The sequence below is a fragment of the Pelobates fuscus genome, chromosome 13 (assembly GCF_036172605.1).
Source record: "Pelobates fuscus isolate aPelFus1 chromosome 13, aPelFus1.pri, whole genome shotgun sequence".
Lineage (NCBI taxonomy): Eukaryota > Metazoa > Chordata > Amphibia > Anura > Pelobatidae > Pelobates > Pelobates fuscus.
This window is the reverse complement of record NC_086329.1, coordinates 4,873,993-4,893,105: the sequence shown is the minus strand read 5'-3', so window position 1 is coordinate 4,893,105 and position 19,113 is coordinate 4,873,993. Positions and strand designations below refer to the sequence as shown.

The 19,113-nt window shown below is 49.7% G+C and overlaps 1 protein-coding gene across 1 annotated transcript in view; it reads right to left on the bottom strand.

The window, feature by feature from the left end:
- Nucleotides 1-19,113, bottom strand: part of NID2 (nidogen 2) — a 55,076-nt gene that overhangs the window by 13,286 nt on the left and 22,677 nt on the right. Inside the window, exons 9-12 of the mRNA XM_063439998.1 lie at nucleotides 15,660-15,809; nucleotides 14,228-14,356; nucleotides 12,885-13,025; nucleotides 8,224-8,463 (exon numbers count right to left, since the gene is read on the bottom strand). Coding sequence (XP_063296068.1) covers nucleotides 8,224-8,463; nucleotides 12,885-13,025; nucleotides 14,228-14,356; nucleotides 15,660-15,809 — 660 coding nt within the window. The remainder of the gene's footprint in view (nucleotides 1-8,223; nucleotides 8,464-12,884; nucleotides 13,026-14,227; nucleotides 14,357-15,659; nucleotides 15,810-19,113) is intronic.

Genomic DNA, 19,113 nt, shown 5'->3' with positions numbered 1-19,113 from the left:
GAGCGCTATTCGGTAGTTTTGTGCGCTCAGATCCCAGCTATCTGGGGATATGTGAAATGTCTGTGTGTTATGTGTAAAAGGTGACTTTATGTATTTTAAAGTGTTTTATGTCTTTTTGCAACCATGTGCTCAATGGAGTCTGCCTCTAGCCCTGGATAATTGGATTACTTTCCCCATTGTCTCCAGGATAGAGGCCTCTGTAAAACCTGTTTAAACCAGATTGCCATGCTGCCAGCCAGGGACCAAAATATACTTTTACTAACTTTTGAACCCCTGGTCTGATTCCTGCCATTTTTTTTTTTTTTTGTAAATATAATTTTTATTTCCTGGATATTGGAGGTAAACAGGGTTATTTCTGCGTAGACTCGCAGGTCTGTGCAACTTTAGTCAAACATAAGACGGGCACGCAGGCCCAACAAGGCTGTCGGACACGCAGGTCCCAGATAACAACAACAATAAGAGCACAAGAAGGTGAGTCCCCCCCTCCCTCCCCCAGACTCTTCCCATTCGTCTCATGCGTCATCGCCATCCAAAGAAGGGTAATCGCCCATGACTAAGCTGTTGTCCCTTCAGGTTAAGACTAGCTCCCTCTAGGTGGCTACCTCTAGGGTGTCTAATGCAGAGTTCTCTATTACCTCCCTTGTGCCCCCTGCGGGAGCTTTGGTGATCTGCCTGTGCGAGAAGGATGAGTACTTAATCTGATGATTTGCTACTGTGGGGGTTCGCATCTGTAGGGGTTCCCTATTGACAGCTTACTATAACAGCGGAATGCCATTCTGTAGGGGGGTGAACATGCATGGGCTCATTTCCAATGCCCCTATGTCATCATGGCCTTTGAGTAGCGTTTCTTGTTTGTGACTCTTGGGTAGTGGGGAAGGGAGAGGGTTAGGAAAGTGAAGGGGAGGAGGAAAAAGGGTCTGTCCGTTGTCCCCTAGATCATGTAGGCAGAGTATAGCCCTATATTTAGGTTTGTAGCATCGTCAGGAAGTCCTGTTTCGTCGTAGTCAGTATCCAGTGAGTCCAGATGTCCAAGTATGTCTGATGCTGTTTTTCGGTAGCCAACATGGAGAGCTCCTCCACCGCTCTCAGCTCCTCCATGTGGGTGAACCATTTAAGGAGGGAAGGAGTCTCACTCTTTTTCCAGTATTGTGGAATAGTTTGCTTGGCCATGTTTAGGATGCGGATTGTGAGCGATTTTTTGTACCTAGAAATCGGTATAGTCGTGTGGTGGAGCAGCATTGCTGCAGGTTTTAATGGTGGTGGGTTGTCAGAGAAGCGTGAAGTGATTGTGTGTATCTTCCTCCAGAATGGTTGGATGAGTTCGCAAGCCCACCAAATATGTAGAGGTGTACCCGGTGCATTTGTGCATCTCCAGCATATGTTGGTCCCATGGGCATGTATGTATTGAGGTGTGTCTGGGGTGCAGTACCATTGCGTAAGTATCTTATAAGCTATCTCCTGGCTCTTGCTAAATATGGAGCAGTGGTGTGTGATCTCACATATCTTTTCCCACTCCCTTGCGCTGAATGTGTGGTCGAGAGCCTCCTCCCATTTACCCATAAAGCGTGGTGTGGCCGTGGGTGTGTGTGTTTGTAGGAGGGTGTAGAGCTGAGAGATACCGTGTGATAGCGGGTCAGGGTCTACACAGAGTTGTTCAAAGGTAGTGAGTCCCCTTGTAAGAGCTCCTGCCCGTGGTAGGGTTTTGGTGTAGCTAACTAGTTGTGCGTATCGGAAGTGGGTCGTGAACGGCTGGTTAGGGTCACCACACAAGTCAGTTAAGGACCTCAGCCCCTGACCAGAGCATACATGTCTCAGTCTCGGCAGTGGGCATTGCACCAGGGCCCTCAGTGCCCTAGGGTCCTTACCTGGTGGGAAGCCTGGGTTGTGTGTGAGGGGAAGCAGTGGGGACGGGAATGTGGAGAGTGTGTGTCTACCGACACTCCCTCTCCATACCTTCAGCGTCGCTTTCGTGTATGTGGAGTAGTGTGTTTCCTTTCCGTCAGTCCCCCCGGGGAGCCACGGGATGAGGGCGGCTGGGATCCCAGCCAACCCCTCCTCCGCCTGTTTCCATAGTTTACTGACTCCTGTTTTAGACCACTCCACTACCCGTTGCAGATGGCATGCCTTGTAATATTGCCGGAAATCGGGTAAGGCTAGGCCCCCTTTGTTCCTAGGTTGGGTGAGTAGTGCATATTTTAGTCTGGGTCTCCTCCCATCCCACACAAAGGCTCCCATTGCTTGTCGAAGTGTGGTAAAGAATGAGGTGGGGATCGAGATAGGCAGAGCCTGGAAGAGGTAGAGTAATCTCGGTAGCAGGTTCATTTTAATTACTTGGATTCTACCCAGCCAGGAGATGTGCGGTAGGGCCCACTCCCTCATGTCTGCTTGGAACCTAGCCAGTATCGGGGCAAAGTTTGCTGTAAAGAGCTCCGATTCCCTGACCGTCAGCCAAGTGCCGAGGTAGCGGATTTTATCAGTGGCCCACTGGAAGGCGAAGCTGCGTTGGAGCTGCGTCGTTCTCCTTTTGGGTACGCTGACATTTAATACATACGACTTGGAGAAGTTGATCTTGTACCCTGATAACCTGCCGAAGGTCTGGAACTCCCGGACCAGGTTGGGGAGGGAGACCTCTGGATGTGTTATGAAGAATAGGAGGTCATCTGCGTACGCGGCTAGCTTATGGTGTGTATCTCCTATGCGTACTCCCTTGATATCTGGGTGGTGGCGGATAGTAGAGAGCAGGGGTTCCAGGGCCAGGACAAACAGCAACGGAGATAGGGGGCACCCCTGTCTTGTTCCGTTGTGAATTGGGAACGACTCGGTAGGCGCCCCGTTGACCAGGACGTGCGCTGTCGGATGAGTGTACAGGGCTTTGATCCATCCCTGCAGGTACGGTCCCACACCCAGATGTGACAGTGTCTGAAACATATACGTCCAGCAGACCCTATCAAAGGCCTTCTCCGCGTCCGTGGACAGCAGGAGAAGGCCCGTGTCGTCCCCTGTTTTTTTGTGCATTACAGTAAGGGCCCTTATGGTGTCATCCCTGGCTTCCCTTCCCATCACAAACCCCACCTGGTCCGGATGGACCAGAGAGGGTATGTGCACCTGGAGTCGGGTCGCCAGGACCTTCGCTAGCAGTTTGATGTCGTTATTTATAAGGGATATGGGCCGATAACTCCCGCAGTGTTCCCGGTCCTTACCCTCCTTCGGGATTATAGTGATGTGTGTCATGAGCGCTTGTGGGGGCAGTTCGTGTCCCTCCCTGATGGCATTGAACATGTCTAGGAGTGGGGGGTACAGGATCTCGGCATAGCTTTTATAATATTTGATGGGCAGGCCGTCTGGGCCCGGTGTCTTGCCCGGTTTCATGGATTTAATAGCTAGCGCTAGTTCCCCCATAGATATAGGTTCATCCAGCTGGGCGGCCGTGGTTGCCGTCAGAGAGGGGAGCGTATGGGTCTTTAGGTAGTCATCTATGGAGGTCTTGAGTGATCGTGACTGGGCATCAGTGTGGGGGCGTGGGAGGGAGTACAACCCTGCGTAGTATGTGCGGATGATTTCTTGGATCTTGGCCGGGTGTCTGTGTAGGACTCCCACCTTGTCCCTGATCCTGTCTATGTACGTGTCTTGGCGCCTTTTGGCTAGCATGCGCGCTAGAAGTTTCCCACTTTTGTTCCCATGAATCGCGAAGAAAGCCCTATTTCGCAGAGCGTCCCTTTGGTGAGTGGAGTGCAAGAGTGTAGTCAGTTCCCTACGCAAGCTGAGGAGAGTGGCCTGGTGTGTGGGGAGTTGGTGTTGTTTGTTAAGTGTGTCTGCCTGTGCTATGTCCGATAGTAGTTTAGCCATGCGGGCCTCCCTCTGTTTTTTCAGGAGCGCACTTTTTTGGATGAAGTGGCCTCTTATGACACTCTTATGTGCCTCCCAGCGTATGGTGGGGGAGGTCTGCTCGCAGGTGTTATAGGTGAAATATTCCCTTAATGTCACCCCTATGTCCGAGGTGATCGTAGGGTTTGTAAGCAATGATTCGTTCAACCTCCACTTAGAGATCTTGGGTCTGTGAAGGGGGGAGTGTAATTTGATGATCACTGGGGCGTGGTCCGACCACGTCACAGTGCCTTGGTCAGCCTGTAGGACTAGCGGTATGTGGTAGCTGGGTACTAGTAAATAATCTATGCGGGTGTAGGAGTTGTGAGGGTGGGAGTAAAAGGTGAAATCCTTTTCGTCGGGATGGAAGGCTCTCCAACAGTCTACTAGCTTAGCCCTGGCCAGAAGAGTTTTAATGGCTGTAAGGTATTGTGAGGGGATGTGTGTGTGGCCCGATGAGGAGTCCCACTTGGGGTCTAACGCTACATTTAGATCCCCTCCCACTATTAGTATGCCTTCCTGGAAACCCGCTAGTGTGCGGAGCGTCTTAGCCAAGAATTTATATTGCCCCCGGTTAGGGGCATAGAGGTTGGCGAAGGTATACGTAGTACCTGCGATCGTCCCCTTGAGGAACAGGAAGCGGCCCTCCGGGTCTGTCAGGACCCCAGATTCAGTAAATGGGAGGTGTCTATGGAGGAGTATTGCCGTGCCCCGGGATTTACCTCCCTGGAAGTCACTATAGTACCCCTTGGGGTAGTGGTGGTTCGTCAACTTGGGTCGTGAGCCTGCCCTAAAATGGGTCTCTTGCAGTAACACTATGGATGCTCGCGCTGTCCTAAAGTCCTTATGAGCTCCAGCCCTTTTTTCTGGCGTGTTTAGTCCCCTAGTGTTCAGTGAGAAAATGGTGAGTGGGGCCGGTATTAAAGACATACTGGGTGTGTGTCAGTTGCTCTCAGGTGCTACTGTCACTTCTGTCCGGTCGTCAGGTATAGTGAGTACTGGATAGGGTAACTTGGGGAAACCGGGAAGGTCAGAGGGTAAGAGGGGAAGGAACGTACCCACTGGGTCTAGAGACTGGGTACGGATGAATAACACTATGTACGACGAAAAAACGAAAAATGGAGTTGAGCGTTGGAGGGCAGTAACCACCCCCCCCTCCCGTAGGTGGGAGGGGTGCACCGCACACCTAGGGTTAGAACGCTCCAACCAGTAGGGTAGCAGAGGAGTCCAAGAAGCCCCAAGTGGGCAGGACCCAGCGGGCCCAGGACGCTCCCAGAAAGATCGTCACGTGCCTCTGCGAGCCCCCGGGGTACCGCCCAGTCAGGACATCCCGTCTCCCCGCCTCATGGCTCACTATGCAAGGAGTGTAGCCTATGATGTACCTCCATAAGCGAATGTTTGCAGGGTCTGTGTCATGACCGCAGTTTGTGGACTAATCGGCCCACCGATGTGTCATGGTGTCCTTTAGTCTAAGTGTGCCTCGCCCGCCCCCCCCCAGGTCACTGGGTGGTTCCCAATTATCTAGGGTCAAGTAAAACCACCTAGCTTAGAGTAGTGAGATTTTCCCCTTGGTTTCCCTCAGATGTCGTATGCATCCCCTTGCCCCCCCCCCCTAGGCTCCATGACCTGCCTCCCCCCAGTCCCGGCCCGACCCCCAGCAGCCATCCGGCCCCTGTACTTGCATGCAACAACATGTGTCTAAATGGTCCCTAGAAGGTCTAGTACAGCTTTCTCCCGTAACCCCCTATAACCCGGCAGGGGCTAAGTCAAGATAGCAGCAACAGTCCATAAAGTCTGAGGGGACCCACTGTGTAACTGCGTGGGCCGCATCACCTCTCTACAGGTGCTGATGTGGCTGACTCTCCCGTCTCGTGCGAGTGGTGTAGTGGCATTTGCCAGTTAGCGTCCCAGTTTGTCCTGATAGGTTATGCCTGGGGGCTGTAGCCTTTCGGGGTGAATATAGGGGTGATTCATGTAGTTCCCCCTATCTCTTCGCCTAATAAAGGGGGGGACAAGTCCAGGGCCGAAAAGTGTCTATCCTGCTCCCTTCATGCCATGATTAGGCAGGGTATGCCATTTAGTAGAACCCGGGGCCACCCCCTCTCCCCCTCCCCAAGTATTCAGCCCACTGTCCTTGTGTTGAGGTGAAGCGTGTAGTCCCGTACCCCCCTTGTCCCCTTAGGCATACTTGCGGTTATGAAGCGAGAAGAGGAATGTTGTCCCCAGGCTCCGGTCCGTTAGTCCGTTGACTGTTCCACGTGGGCCCAGGGTTTGGAGCCGGAGGGCCAACTGTAAGTCCCAGGACTGGAGCGGATATACTCAGGAGAATGGTGATGTTCGAAGCGATATGGATGCAGCAAAGAGAAAGTAGAGGGTGAAATAAGCATACAAGTCCTCCCTGTCAAGGCTTGGTGTGTTCCGTCAGAAGCCCAGGGAGCGGCAGGGTCTGTGGCACTGTTAGTTCTGTGTTCCCGCTGGTCTTATCGTCTGCATGCGGGGGTTCCGTAGTCGTTGGGGTTTGGGGCCCATGCCTTGCGGCCTAGGACCTTCCGTGTAAAATCTGAGCGGGTTCGGCCAGGTTAGCTTCTCCGGCGGCAGATGTAACTCACGTTGAAGCGTCTCTAAGTCTTCTGCGCCCGTGACCATGAAGGGGCCTGAGGGTGTCGCTACTTGAAGGCCCGTGGGGAAGCACCATCGGTACCTTAGGTTGGCGGACTGCAGTTGCCTGGTGAAAGGTTTCAGGGCTCGCCGGTACGCCAGTGTAGCAGGGGACAGGTCTGGATATAGCTGGATGTCTGACCCTTCTAGTAACACCTTGTCCGCTGCCCGCGCTTTGCGTAGGATCTCCTCCTTAAGCTGGAAACTCTCCATACAGCAAATGATGTCCCTGGGGGGTCCCCCTGGGGGCCCTTGAGGTCTCAGAGCCCGATGCGCTCTAATAAAGCCTATATGCGTCAGTGGCGGCCTATCGAGGAGCCGATTGAAAAGCTCCATCAGTGTGCTTTGTACTGTGGCCTTGGTATCCAGTTCCTCTGGGACCCCCCTTACCCTAATGTTCTGGCGTCTGCCCCGATTGTCGAGGTCCTCTATATGCAGGGCCATCTGTCTCATCACTGTGGTATGGTGCTGCAGCATGTCTGTGTTAGCTGCCTGTGCCGCTGCCATGTGGTCACAGTCCGCTTCAATCTGCGATACACGTTGGTTGAGGCCTTGTAAGTCCTCTCTCAGAGCGTGGAGTTCCGCCGTGATCGAGGAGTGCAACTCAGCGTTGGCCGTCTTGAGGTCCGTTTTCGTGGGTAAGTCTTTTAGCAGGGCCATCAGGTCCGACATTGCTGGGTCTCTTGTCGCCCGCGTTTCAGGGGCCTGCTCTCCCGTTGGGGAACGCTGGGAGAAAATGTCCGACTCCGTGGAGTCATTTGAGGCCTGCGGATCCAAGTCCGCCTGTGCGAGCAGGTATCGCTTCATTGTCGGGGTCGGGGTTCCTTTTGGGTGTTCCCCTGATCTTTGGGTATGTGAGGCTCGATGAGTCTTACCCATCACTGCGGTCAGAGTGTGGATTAAACGAGGTTACAAGCCGAGCCAGCGGGGAGCTCAGGGATCAAGCTGCCATCTTCTCGGACCGCTAGGCCACGCCCCCCGATTCCTGCCATTTTTTAATATGTTGTTCCCCTGAATGGATTGATTGTGAATATGTAATTTATGTGAATGTGATGTATGGTTTTAGAGTTATGAATGTTAGGTAAAAAGTATGTTTTAAACTGTACGTATAATTGGGTTACCTCTCAGGCTAAGGGGAGGAGATGTGTGGGATGTAACCATTGTGTGATTGGGTAATTCATAATTGTCTGTGGGCGTCTCTCTTGCAGGGGAGAATTGCATAAAAGCAGAGTGATGTCATTAAAAGTCAGTCTTGTTCCAGCATTAAGCTTTGGCTCATGTGTGGATTATTCAGCGATTCCAGGGATATTTCTACTTGTGGAATATTGGGTGATTCTCTTTTATGGGAAGAAGGGAATACTTGACGGAGTAACGGATTGTACCGTCACACATGTCTATAAAGGTGCTTTCGAACCCTACAATTTAGTGGAAGTCATGAATAACCGAGTCAATCACCCAACCAGAATCCAACTGAGCATCTCTAGCAGCAGACAAAATAAGAAGCCAAGTGCCTAGAAACCAGCGTAGGTCAGAAACATTTTACTGGTTTCCATGGCAACTGCACCACTTTTATAACTTTTCTCCATAAATAACTTTATATACATTCCCATGATGTTTACCAACATACTATCGATCACCCTGTGCAATCTGATATCCCTGGGTCCTTGGCACACTCTACAAAACCAGCTAAAATCAACTTACCAGGAGGAGTCTGGCACTGTGGCTGTGGTCTGCCAGGTGCAGTTTTGGTTCCCTCTCTCTCTTCACCACGTTCATTAACACACCAGCAGTAGCCTGTGCTCCCGTGGCACTGCAATGGGCTATAGTTCCCCTGGTCATCACAGTCAGGCACAAAACTGCCGAGCAGTGGGCGCAGGCCTCGGAGTCCACGCTCTTCAAGCAGAAGTCGGCGTCGCTCAGAGCAGGATATACTGGACTCTGCTACAATAGAGAATAGAAAATGCACTAAAAATATCTATTTGAATCATCCTAAAGCATTTTTAATAGAACGGTATCTGTACCTTTAAATCTTTTAGGCAGTTTTATTTTTGTATGAATGTAAGACTTAAGTAACCTGGGCTTTTGAGATTTTAATTAAGTTTCTGACTTTGATAAAGTGACTAGCATGGATAACAGTAACATCTGGTAATCAGGTTCCAATTCAGTAATATTCAGGGAGAAAACCCTCAGAAAATCCACTAACTCCCCGCCTGCAGCATGATTTCAGTCCGATTTGCACATGTTCGGGAAATTGTCTACACATGAAACAAGTAGGTAAGTTTTCCCAGTTAATGGAGATAATTTAAGATCATCATCCAACCGTTCCTGGGACAAGAGAATAAGTCAAACAACATCTGGACGGCATCTGTTCTCTAAACATTTATCAACATCTGTACAAGGATGATCTGAAAGAGTCGGAGATTGAGGATATCGTTAAAAATAAAGCATGTAGCCTTTTCATTCCATGTGTGTCAATGTACTACCACACGCAAGCTCGAGACCAAGCACGTTATACCGGTCCTCAGAGCGGCCAGGCTTAAAGGGACACTATAGTCACCTGAACAACTTCAGCTTAATGAGGTTGTTCAGGTGAGTGCTACAGCTACCCGGAGCCTTTTTCTTGTAAGCACTGTATTTTCTGAGAAAATGCAGTGTTTACATTGGAAGCTTGGAACACCTCTTGTTGCAGTCAATCAGACGGCCACCAGAGGGACTTCCGAGTTCAGAGGCCCTAAAAAGGCCTCTCGTCCGATGCATTCTGGGTGAATGCATCAGACGGGCTATCAGCACACAAAGCACTGTGAACGCGCTTTGTGTGCTGATAGCCTGTCAGCACTGCTGTGGGCGTGGCTTCAGCGGACAGCTGAAGCCCGAACCCACAGGGAGCTTACTGTCCACAATAGTGGTTGAAGGGGGGGGAGACCTACTCTCCTTCCCCCCCCCCGGCCCCCACCGCTGTGCGGCGGGTGGGGGCCCTAAAATTATCAATAAGGGGGGGACCTATTGTCCCCCCCCGGCCCCCACCCCTGAGCGGTGGGTGGGGGCCCTAAAATTATCGATAAGGGGGGGGACCTACTGTCCCCCCCCCCCGCCCCCACCCCTGTGCGGCGGGTGGGGGCCCTAAAATTATCAATAAGGGGGGGGACCTACTGTCCCCCCCCCGGCCCCCACCCCTGAGCGGCGGGTGGGGGCCCTACTGTCCCCCCCCCGGCCCCCACCCCTGAGCGGCGGGTGGGGGCCCTAAAATTATCAATAAGGGGGGGGACCTACTGTCCCCCCCCCCGGCCCCCACCCCTGTGCGGCGGGTGGGGGCCCTAAAATTATCAATAAGGGGGGGGACCTACTGTCCCCCCCCCCCCCGGCCCCCACCCCTGAGCGGCGGGTGGGGGCCCTAAAATTATCAATAAGGGGGGGGGACCTACTGTCCCCCCCCCGGCCCCCACCCCTGTGCGGCGGGTGGGGGCCCTAAAATTATCAATGAGGGGGGGGACCTACTGTCCCCCCCCGGCCCCCACCCCTGTGCGGCGGGTGGGGGCCCTAAAATGATCAATAAGGGGGGGACCTATTGTCCCCCCCTGGCCCCCACCCCTGAGCGGCGGGTGGGGGCCCTAAAATGATCAATAAGGGGGGGTACATATTGTCCCCCCCTGAGCGGTGGGTGGGGGCCCTAAATACAAAGGGGGGGGACCCTAGTTAACCCTCCCCCCCCCCCCCAAAAAAAAAAATTATATCTCTACCTACCCCCCTCACCCTAAAAATGAGGGGGGGAACATTAACTAAAAACCTGTAATAATTGTACAAATATGAGTTACCAGCTCACAAGTGATTTGGGCTACCTTTAAAATTAGGATGGAAGCAGGCATTGTGTAATAATGTCATCACGTACGTGTGCATTTGGCGCCTGCCACATGTCGGGACTTGTCAATGAACAGAGAAAGTTCGGCTTTAAACTCTTAACAACGATACAACACGTATCATATTTTCATTCACTCTGCAGAGCCAGGGCCACTGTCAAACCGCTTCCTTTGAAGTTGGCATTGTCTACCGTACTGGGGTAAAGGACCACCTGGGTTTAATATTAAAATACCACCAATGGAGTAAACTAACCAAGCAATTATACGAACTTCAGAAACCCGGGTGTACTTACTGAGCAAGTTACCTGGAAACTTTGTAAAAACAGACAAAAATCACAGCAATGGCAACATTTCTTGGTAGACAATAATTCTTCAAAAGTCAAATCTTTCTCAAGCTCCAGTGATTAGAGGAGAAGCTACACTTGGGAAACACAAAGACTGACACTGCGTGGAACTCTCCACTTAGAGGAATGTGTGTGCGTTTTTAATGATTAAAATAACATTATGGAATGATCCTATGTGTTCGTATTAAAGTAAATTACAATCGACCTGTAACAAGCAATTACTCTATATCATGCTACTTACTAACATTCAGCACAAATTAACTGAACTCCACGCTCCCTGGGCCACTCGCTGAAACGCTCCCTGGGCCACTCGCTGAAACGCTCCCTGGGCCACTCGCTGAAACGCTCCCAGGGCCAACCGATGAAACGCTCCCAGGGCCAACCGATGAAACGCTCCCAGGGCCAACCGATGAAACGCTCCCAGGGCCAACCGATGAAACGCTCCCTGGGCCACTCGATGAAACGCTCCCTGGGCCACTCGCTGAAACGCTCCCTGGGCCACTCGCTGAAACGCTCCCTGGGCCTCTCGCTGAAACGCTCCCTGGGCCACTCGCTGAAACGCTCCCTGGGCCACTCCCTGAAACGCTCCCTGGGACACTCGCTGAAACGCTCCCTGGGACACTCGCTGAAACGCTCCCTGGGACACTCGCTGAAACGCTCCCTGGGACACTCGCTGAAACTCTCCCTGGGACACTCGCTGAAACGCTTCCTGGGCCACTCGCTGAAACGCTCCCTGGGACACTCGCTGAAACGCTCCCTGGGACACTCGCTGAAACGCTTCCTGGGCCACTCGCTGAAACGCTCCCTGGGACACTCGATGAAACGCTCCCTGGGACACTCGATTAAACGCTCCTTGGGACACTCGATTAAACGCTCCTTGGGACACTCGATTAAACGCTCCCTGGGACACTCGATTAAACGCTCCCTGGGCCACTCGCTGACACGCTACTTGGGCCCACACACACCCAGCTGATCAATATCCTCTAATTTGGGCCAATTCTATTCTATACATTCAGCCCTGCAGTATGCATTTCTAAAAGCACACCTATGGAATGGGGAATGCGGTCACCTTTCCTATTTTATTGCTAGACATTAATATTGTGCAAAATACGGAAACCTTGGAGAAAATCTGCTAGAATTTGTCACTAGACTCAACATATAAATTCATCCAAGACGTCAAGTCAATTCAATTTTATTGCTATAAAGACAGCTCTCTTCCATTTTACAGCATGTAATGTAACCTGTAACGTTTCACAAACATATAACCCATACACCTCCCACCCAGTGATGGCTTTCTACTCATAAAACACAAACAAGTTTCTGGATTTATTTCAGACCCCGTTGGTTATATTAGATGACTAATTAATACATTACAATATGTTTTATCATGCAAATAATTATGTTCAGGATGAAGAAATGAATGAAAAAGTAAGATGGTAGAATGTTTAAATATTTGTGAACAGTTTGTGCGTTAAATTGCGGTTTTATCCAGTGTTGGCGTTGCACCCAAGTAACAAAGAAATATTTTGTATAATTTATAGAGATAGTTTTAAAGCAAATAACGGTTACGGTTTCTCTATATTATTGGGTCAGGGGACCCTGCAAGCAAAGTCCTGGGTACTATAAAGCTGGGAGTCTGGGGGATGACTTCCACTGGTCATCACAGCCAAGTGCTACCTCCTGCTTCGCATTATGTGTAGGAAACCCAAACTTGGACAGGAAAATATTTCTAATTTAATCGAAAAGTAGCCCCAGCTAAGGAATCAGCATTTTACAAGACACGCCACAAACATAGAGACAAACTGCTACATCCTTTGAAACGTCCGAGCCAGTGAGTCATGTGAAAGGTTTGTGAGACTCCCAATAACGGGCAGCTGACACCTTAGCAGGTTTAACAAGGGTTGGAGGTCACATTCTAGACATGGTCGTAGCCAGGTGGTTGTAAAGAAGAAATAAGTCACTCCTTGTGTTAGTATTAACAGTTAGTGATCCTCCAGCTGTAGTAATCTAGATACCCATGTTAAAATACCAGGTATGTTTCCATTCTAAGGTCAATTAATTGAATTGGGTTATAATATCTAGACCCCAGGATCTATCTTTAATTGTTATTAATTGCTTTGTGTTTAGGTTTTAAGTCCCCATTGTGTATTAATGAGTGTCTTACCAATGCAACGCTCTCCGATTTTGAAGAAGCCAGGAAAACATTCACATGCAAACACGCCATCTCCTCGATGAACACAGCGAGACGATGATTTCTCACATGTGTGAGTTCCATCTTCACAAGGATTGACAGGAGCGGGCGTCACTGAATGCAAAGCATTAAAGATATTAACACGTCTACCAACAGTGACATTCTGAGGCAGAATAAAATTCAAACACTAATGTTTATTCACAAACTAATAAGTAACTACTTTATAGAAAGTACACAAACTGGAAGACACCATGTTATATTGGAGAACGTTCACCCACGTTTTACAGAATACCACGCTTTTCGTGCAGGTGAGAAGAGTGGGCAAAAAGGACTCTTAAAAATAAATACATTATATGGCCTGGTGCCCAGCAAAGAAACAGTAGAAAAAAGAGAAAAATACCGGCACTCTAGGTCTTCCAAGCAATGAGGTTTATTTTCTGTCAATCCAAGGTCAACGTTTCAGTCCTAGTTCAGGGCTTTCATCAGGACATCATGTGTCCTGATGAAAGCCCTGAACTAGGGCTGAAACGTTGACCTTGGATTGACAGAAAATAAACCTCATTGCTTGGAAGACCTAGAGTGCCGGTATTTTTCTCTATTTTATATATATATATATATATATATATATATATATATATATATATATATATATACACACACACACACACACACACACAATATACTATATAGCTCTCTCTCTGAAAGCAACGAGTCATTTTAGAACAGTTTGACCCGGGGTCGGCTGGGAGACGCTCCTCATCTTGACTACCAATAGTGGAGAGCTAGTAACCCTGTAATGCAGAGCTAGCTCATTGGCTGAGAGTGTCAGCTGACCATTGTCAGCCAATGAGGAAAGCAGCGGAATGTTTCATTCACCCCCATGTGTTCCCGTAGGAGTTAGTTCACTCCCTTCCCTTCTCCGTATGACTTTCACCAAGTCTCCACTCGTTCAAAAAATCATTGAAAACACTTCTTCAAGAGAGCATATCAATTAAACTGTTCGCAGGTTTTCATCCCCCACCCCCCATGACTCCTCTCCTGCAACTGTCAAAAATCACCTACTAAGCCCTCAGTGAATACTTTTCTAACAACCTACTACGTACCCCTACTTTTACCCTTTGTGTCACTATACCCCACTCCCTCTAGAATGTAAGCTCATTGAGCAGGGCCCTCAACCTCTCTTTTCCTGTACGTCCAGTTGTCTGGTTTCAATTACATGTCTGTTAGTCCACCCATTGTACAGCGCTACGGATTCTGATGGCGCCATATAAATAATAATAACACCCCCAATGGTTGGAGGGGATGGAAGTACTCACATTCACAGCTCTGCCCAACGGCAGAGAACGAATAGCCGCTCTGGCAATCACATTTGTAGCTTCCTTCCAAGTTGACGCACACTGTGTTCTGGCCGCATTTGCTCAAACCCATCTCACATTCATTGAGGTCTTCAGAAAAAAACAACATAGGTCATAAGTAGACTGCTTTATAGTACATCAAATACTATGGTAGATAAACTGCTCTATGATCCTTTAAATACTAAGCGTAGTAATGCATCAATACTACACTTAAACTGATTTTTTTCCCCACCAAACAGGGTGTTTAATAATCCATGAATTACTACACACACTGTTCTATAATCCATGAAATACTACACACACTGTTCTATAATCCATGAAATACTACACACACTGTTCTATAATCCATGAAATACTACACACACTGTTCTATAATCCATGAAATACTACACACACTGTTCTATAATCCCTGAAATACTACACACACTGTTCTATAATCCCCTGGATGCTACACTCTGCTCTCCGTTTAACCCATGTTACAGAAACCCTTTACAATGTGTTGCCATTACACTATGTGTGTGAAACACTGCGCAGCGGAGTACAGGTCTCGGTTACGGTCGTAGCCCGGACACTGTAGGCAGTGTAATTGTTTCGTTCATCTCATTGAAGTGGTTCTAGTGTCTGGAGCCCCTTGGTGCCGACATTCCATTAATACTAGACAAGAGTCTCCCCCGCCCCCTGCTTTACTGCTTGGGCTAATGAGGAAGCATTACACTAAGCAGTAATGGGTGGCTGTGATTGGCTGAGTGTGTCAGCTGACTGAATTCAGCCTATCACAGTGCCCATTGCTGGTATGAATTTATATGGCTAGAAGAAGGTGTGTTATCTCTGCTTTAGCCACACCTTCAGTGGGGGCGGGGCTATGGGGAGCCAGGGACCCTCATTCGGTGTTAAACTTTTTGAAAATGGTTTAACGCTGAATGGAGTGACTGTGCCAGAGGACTCCATGCACTATAACCACTACATGAGATGAAATTGTTTTAGTGCCCACATTGTCCTTTTAAACTACTGACGCCCCTACTGCAGTACCTGCCTGGTGTCGATACTCAGAAAGGACCTTTGTGCTGGTGCAAAAAATCTAATAAAGTGACAAACTCTCAACAGCACGTGACGCTATTTTCACATTTGTAAACTGCAGACCCCCAGCTGCTTTACTTGGCTTTATCACAAATGTGTATTCCTGGCGTGATATTCACAGTGAATTGAAATGAAAAGATTCTATAAGAAAACTAATTATAGGCGTATGAAAACTATGCTATGTTTTAATTTGCTCATCAGCAGAAACACAGTTTCAATACAAGATCAGCATGAATGTGTTTCTCAACTTTCTGTAGTGCAACATCTTAAAGGGCTGGCGTTCTGTATAATGCACAATGTTGGTGATCACCCTTACCGGCGCACTCATGACCATCTCCATGGAAGCCTGACGCACACACACAGGAGTAGTTGAGTCCAGAAGCTGGTTGGCATTGAGCTCTCGTATCACATATATGGGTGCCATCATAGCAAGGGTTAACTTCCTGAGACTCCTCACCGGGGGAATCTGCGAAGGTTACAAACAGATATTAAAGTCATCCTTGAAATTCATGTTCCTGAACGACCGCACTGCACCCGGCATGAGCTGTATAGAACATCCAGGGACCCTGAATGTCTCACTCAGTGAATGCAGCGCTGTATGAGCTGTATAGAACATCCCGGGGACCCTGAATGTCTCACTCAGTGAATGTAGCGCTGTATGAGCTGTATAGAACATCCCGGGGACCCTGAATGTCTCACTCAGTGAATGCAGCGCTGTATGAGCTGTATAGAACATCCCGGGACCCTGAATGTCTCACTCAGTGAATGCAGCACTGTATGAGCTGTATAGAACATCCCGGGACCCTGAATGACTCACTCAGTGAATGCAGCGCTGTATGAGCTGTATAGAACATCCCGGGACCCTGAATGTCTCACTCAGTGAATGCAGCGCTGTATGAGCTGTATAGAACATCCCGGGGACCCTGAATGTCTCACTCAGTGAATGCAGCGCTGTATGAGCTGTATAGAACATCCCAGGACCCTGAATGTCTCACTCAGTGAATGCCGCGCAGTATGAGCTGTATAGAACATCCAGGGACCCTGAATGTCTCACTCAGTGAATGCAGCGCTGTATGAGCTGTATAGAACATCCCGGGGACCCTGAATGTCTCACTCAGTGAATGTAGCGCTGTATGAGCTGTATAGAACATCCCGGGGACCCTGAATATCTCACTCAGTGAATGCAGCGCTGTATGAGCAGTATAGAACATCCCGGGGACCCTGAATGTCTCACTCAGTGAATGCCGCGCAGTATGAGCTGTATAGAACATCCAGGGACCCTGAATGTCTCACTCAGTGAATGCAGCGCTGTATGAGCTGTATAGAACATCCCGGGGACCCTGAATGTCTCACTCAGTGAATGCAGCGCTGTATGAGCTGTATAGAACATCCCGGGGACCCTGAATGTCTCACTCAGTGAATGCAGCGCTGTATGAGCTGTATAGAACATCCCGGGACCCTGAATGTGTCACTCAGTGAATGCAGCGCTGTATGAGCTGTATAGAACATCCCGGGACCCTGAATGTGTCACTCAGTGAATGCAGCGCTGTATGAGCTGTATAGAACATCCCGGGGCCCTGAATGTCTCACTCAGTGAATACAGCGCTGTATGAGCCGTATAGAACATCCCGGGACCCTGAAGGTCTCACTCAGTGAATGTAGCGCTGTATGAGCTGTATAGAACATCCCGGGGACCCTGAATGTCTCACTCAGTGAATGCAGCGCTGTATGAGCCGTATAGAACATCCCGGGACCCTGAAGGTCTCACTCAGTGAATGTAGCGCTGTATGAGCTGTATAGAACATCCCGGGACCCTGAATGTCTCACTCAGTGAATGCCGCGCTGTATGAGCAGTATAGAACATCCAGGGACCCTGAATGTCTCACTCAGTGAATGTAGCGCTGTATGAGCTGTATAGAACATCCCGGGACCCTGAATGTCTCACTCAGTGAATGCAGCGCTGTATGAGCTGTATAGAACATCCAGGGACCCTGAATGTCTCACTCAGTGAATGCAGCGCTGTATGAGCTGTATAGAACATCCCGGGGACCCTGAATGTCTCACTCAGTGAATGCCGCGCTGTATGAGCTGTATAGAACATCCCGGGGACCCTGAATGTCTCACTCAGTGAATGCCACGCTGTATGAGCTGTATAGAACATCCGGGGACCCTGAATGTCTCACTCAGTGAATGCAGCGCTGTATGAGCTGTATAGAACATCCCGGGACCCTGAATGTCTCACTCAGTGAATGCCGCGCTGTATGAGCAGTATAGAACATCCAGGGACCCTGAATGTCTCACTCAGTGAATGTAGCGCTGTATAGAACATCCCGGGACCCTGAATGTCTCACTCAGTGAATGCAGCGCTGTATGAGCTGTATAGAACATCCCGGGGACCCTGAATGTCTCACTCAGTGAATGCAGCGCTGTATGAGCTGTATAGAACATCCTGGGGACCCTGAATGTCTCACTCAGTGAATGCCGCGCTGTATGAGCTGTATAGAACATCCCGGGGACCCTGAATGTCTCACTCAGTGAATGCCACGCTGTATGAGCTGTATAGAACATCCGGGGACCCTGAATGTCTCACTCAGTGAATGCCGCGCTGTATGAGCAGTATAGAACATCCCGGGACCCTGAATGTGTCACTCAGTGAATGCAGCGCTGTATGAGCTGTATAGAACATCCCGGGGACCCTGAATGTCTCACTCAGTGAATGCAGCGCTGTATGAGCTGTATAGAACATCCCGGGACCCTGAATGTCTCACTCAGTGAATGTAGCGCTGTATGAGCTGTATAGAACATCCCGGGACCCTGAATGTCTCACTCAGTGAATGCAGCGCTGTATGAGCTGTATAGAACATCCAGGGACCCTGAATGTCTCACTCAGTGAATGCAGCGCTGTATGAGCTGTATAGAACATCCCGGGACCCTGAATGTCTCACTCAGTGAATGCAGCGCTGTATGAGCTGTATAGAACATCCAGGGACCCTGAAGGTCTCACTCAGTGAATGCCGCGCTGTATGAGCTGTATAGAACATCCCGGGGACCCTGAATGTCTCACTCAGTGAATGCCGCGCTGTATGAGCTGTATAGAACATCCCGGGGACCCTGAATGTCTCACTCAGTGAATGCCACGCTGTATGAGCTGTATAGAACATCCGGGGACCCTGAATGTCTCACTCAGTGAATGTAGCGCTGTATGAGCTGTATAGAACATCCCGGGGACCCTGAATGTCTCACTCAGTGAATGCCGCGCTGTATGAGCAGTATAGAACATCCAGGGACCCTGAATGTCTCACTCAGTGAATGTAGCGCTGTATGAGCTGTATAGAACATCCCGGGACCCTGAATGTCTCACTCAGTGAATGCAGCGCTGTATGAGCTGTATAGAACATCCAGGGACCCTGAATGTCTCACTCAGTGAATGCAGCGCTGTATGAGCTGTATAGAACATCCCGGGGACCCTGAATGTCTCACTCAGTGAATGCCGCGCTGTGTGAGCTGTATAGAACATCCCGGGGACCCTGAATGTCTCACTCAGTGAATGCCGCGCAGTATGAGCTGTATAGAACATCCCGGGGACCCTGAATGTCTCACTCAGTGAATGTAGCGCTGTATGAGCTGTATAGAACATCCCGGGGACCCTGAATGTCTCACTCAGTGAATGCAGCGCTGTATGAGCTGTATAGAACATCCCGGGGACCCTGAATGTCTCACTCAGTGAATGCCACGCTGTATGAGCTGTATAGAACATCCGGGGACCCTGA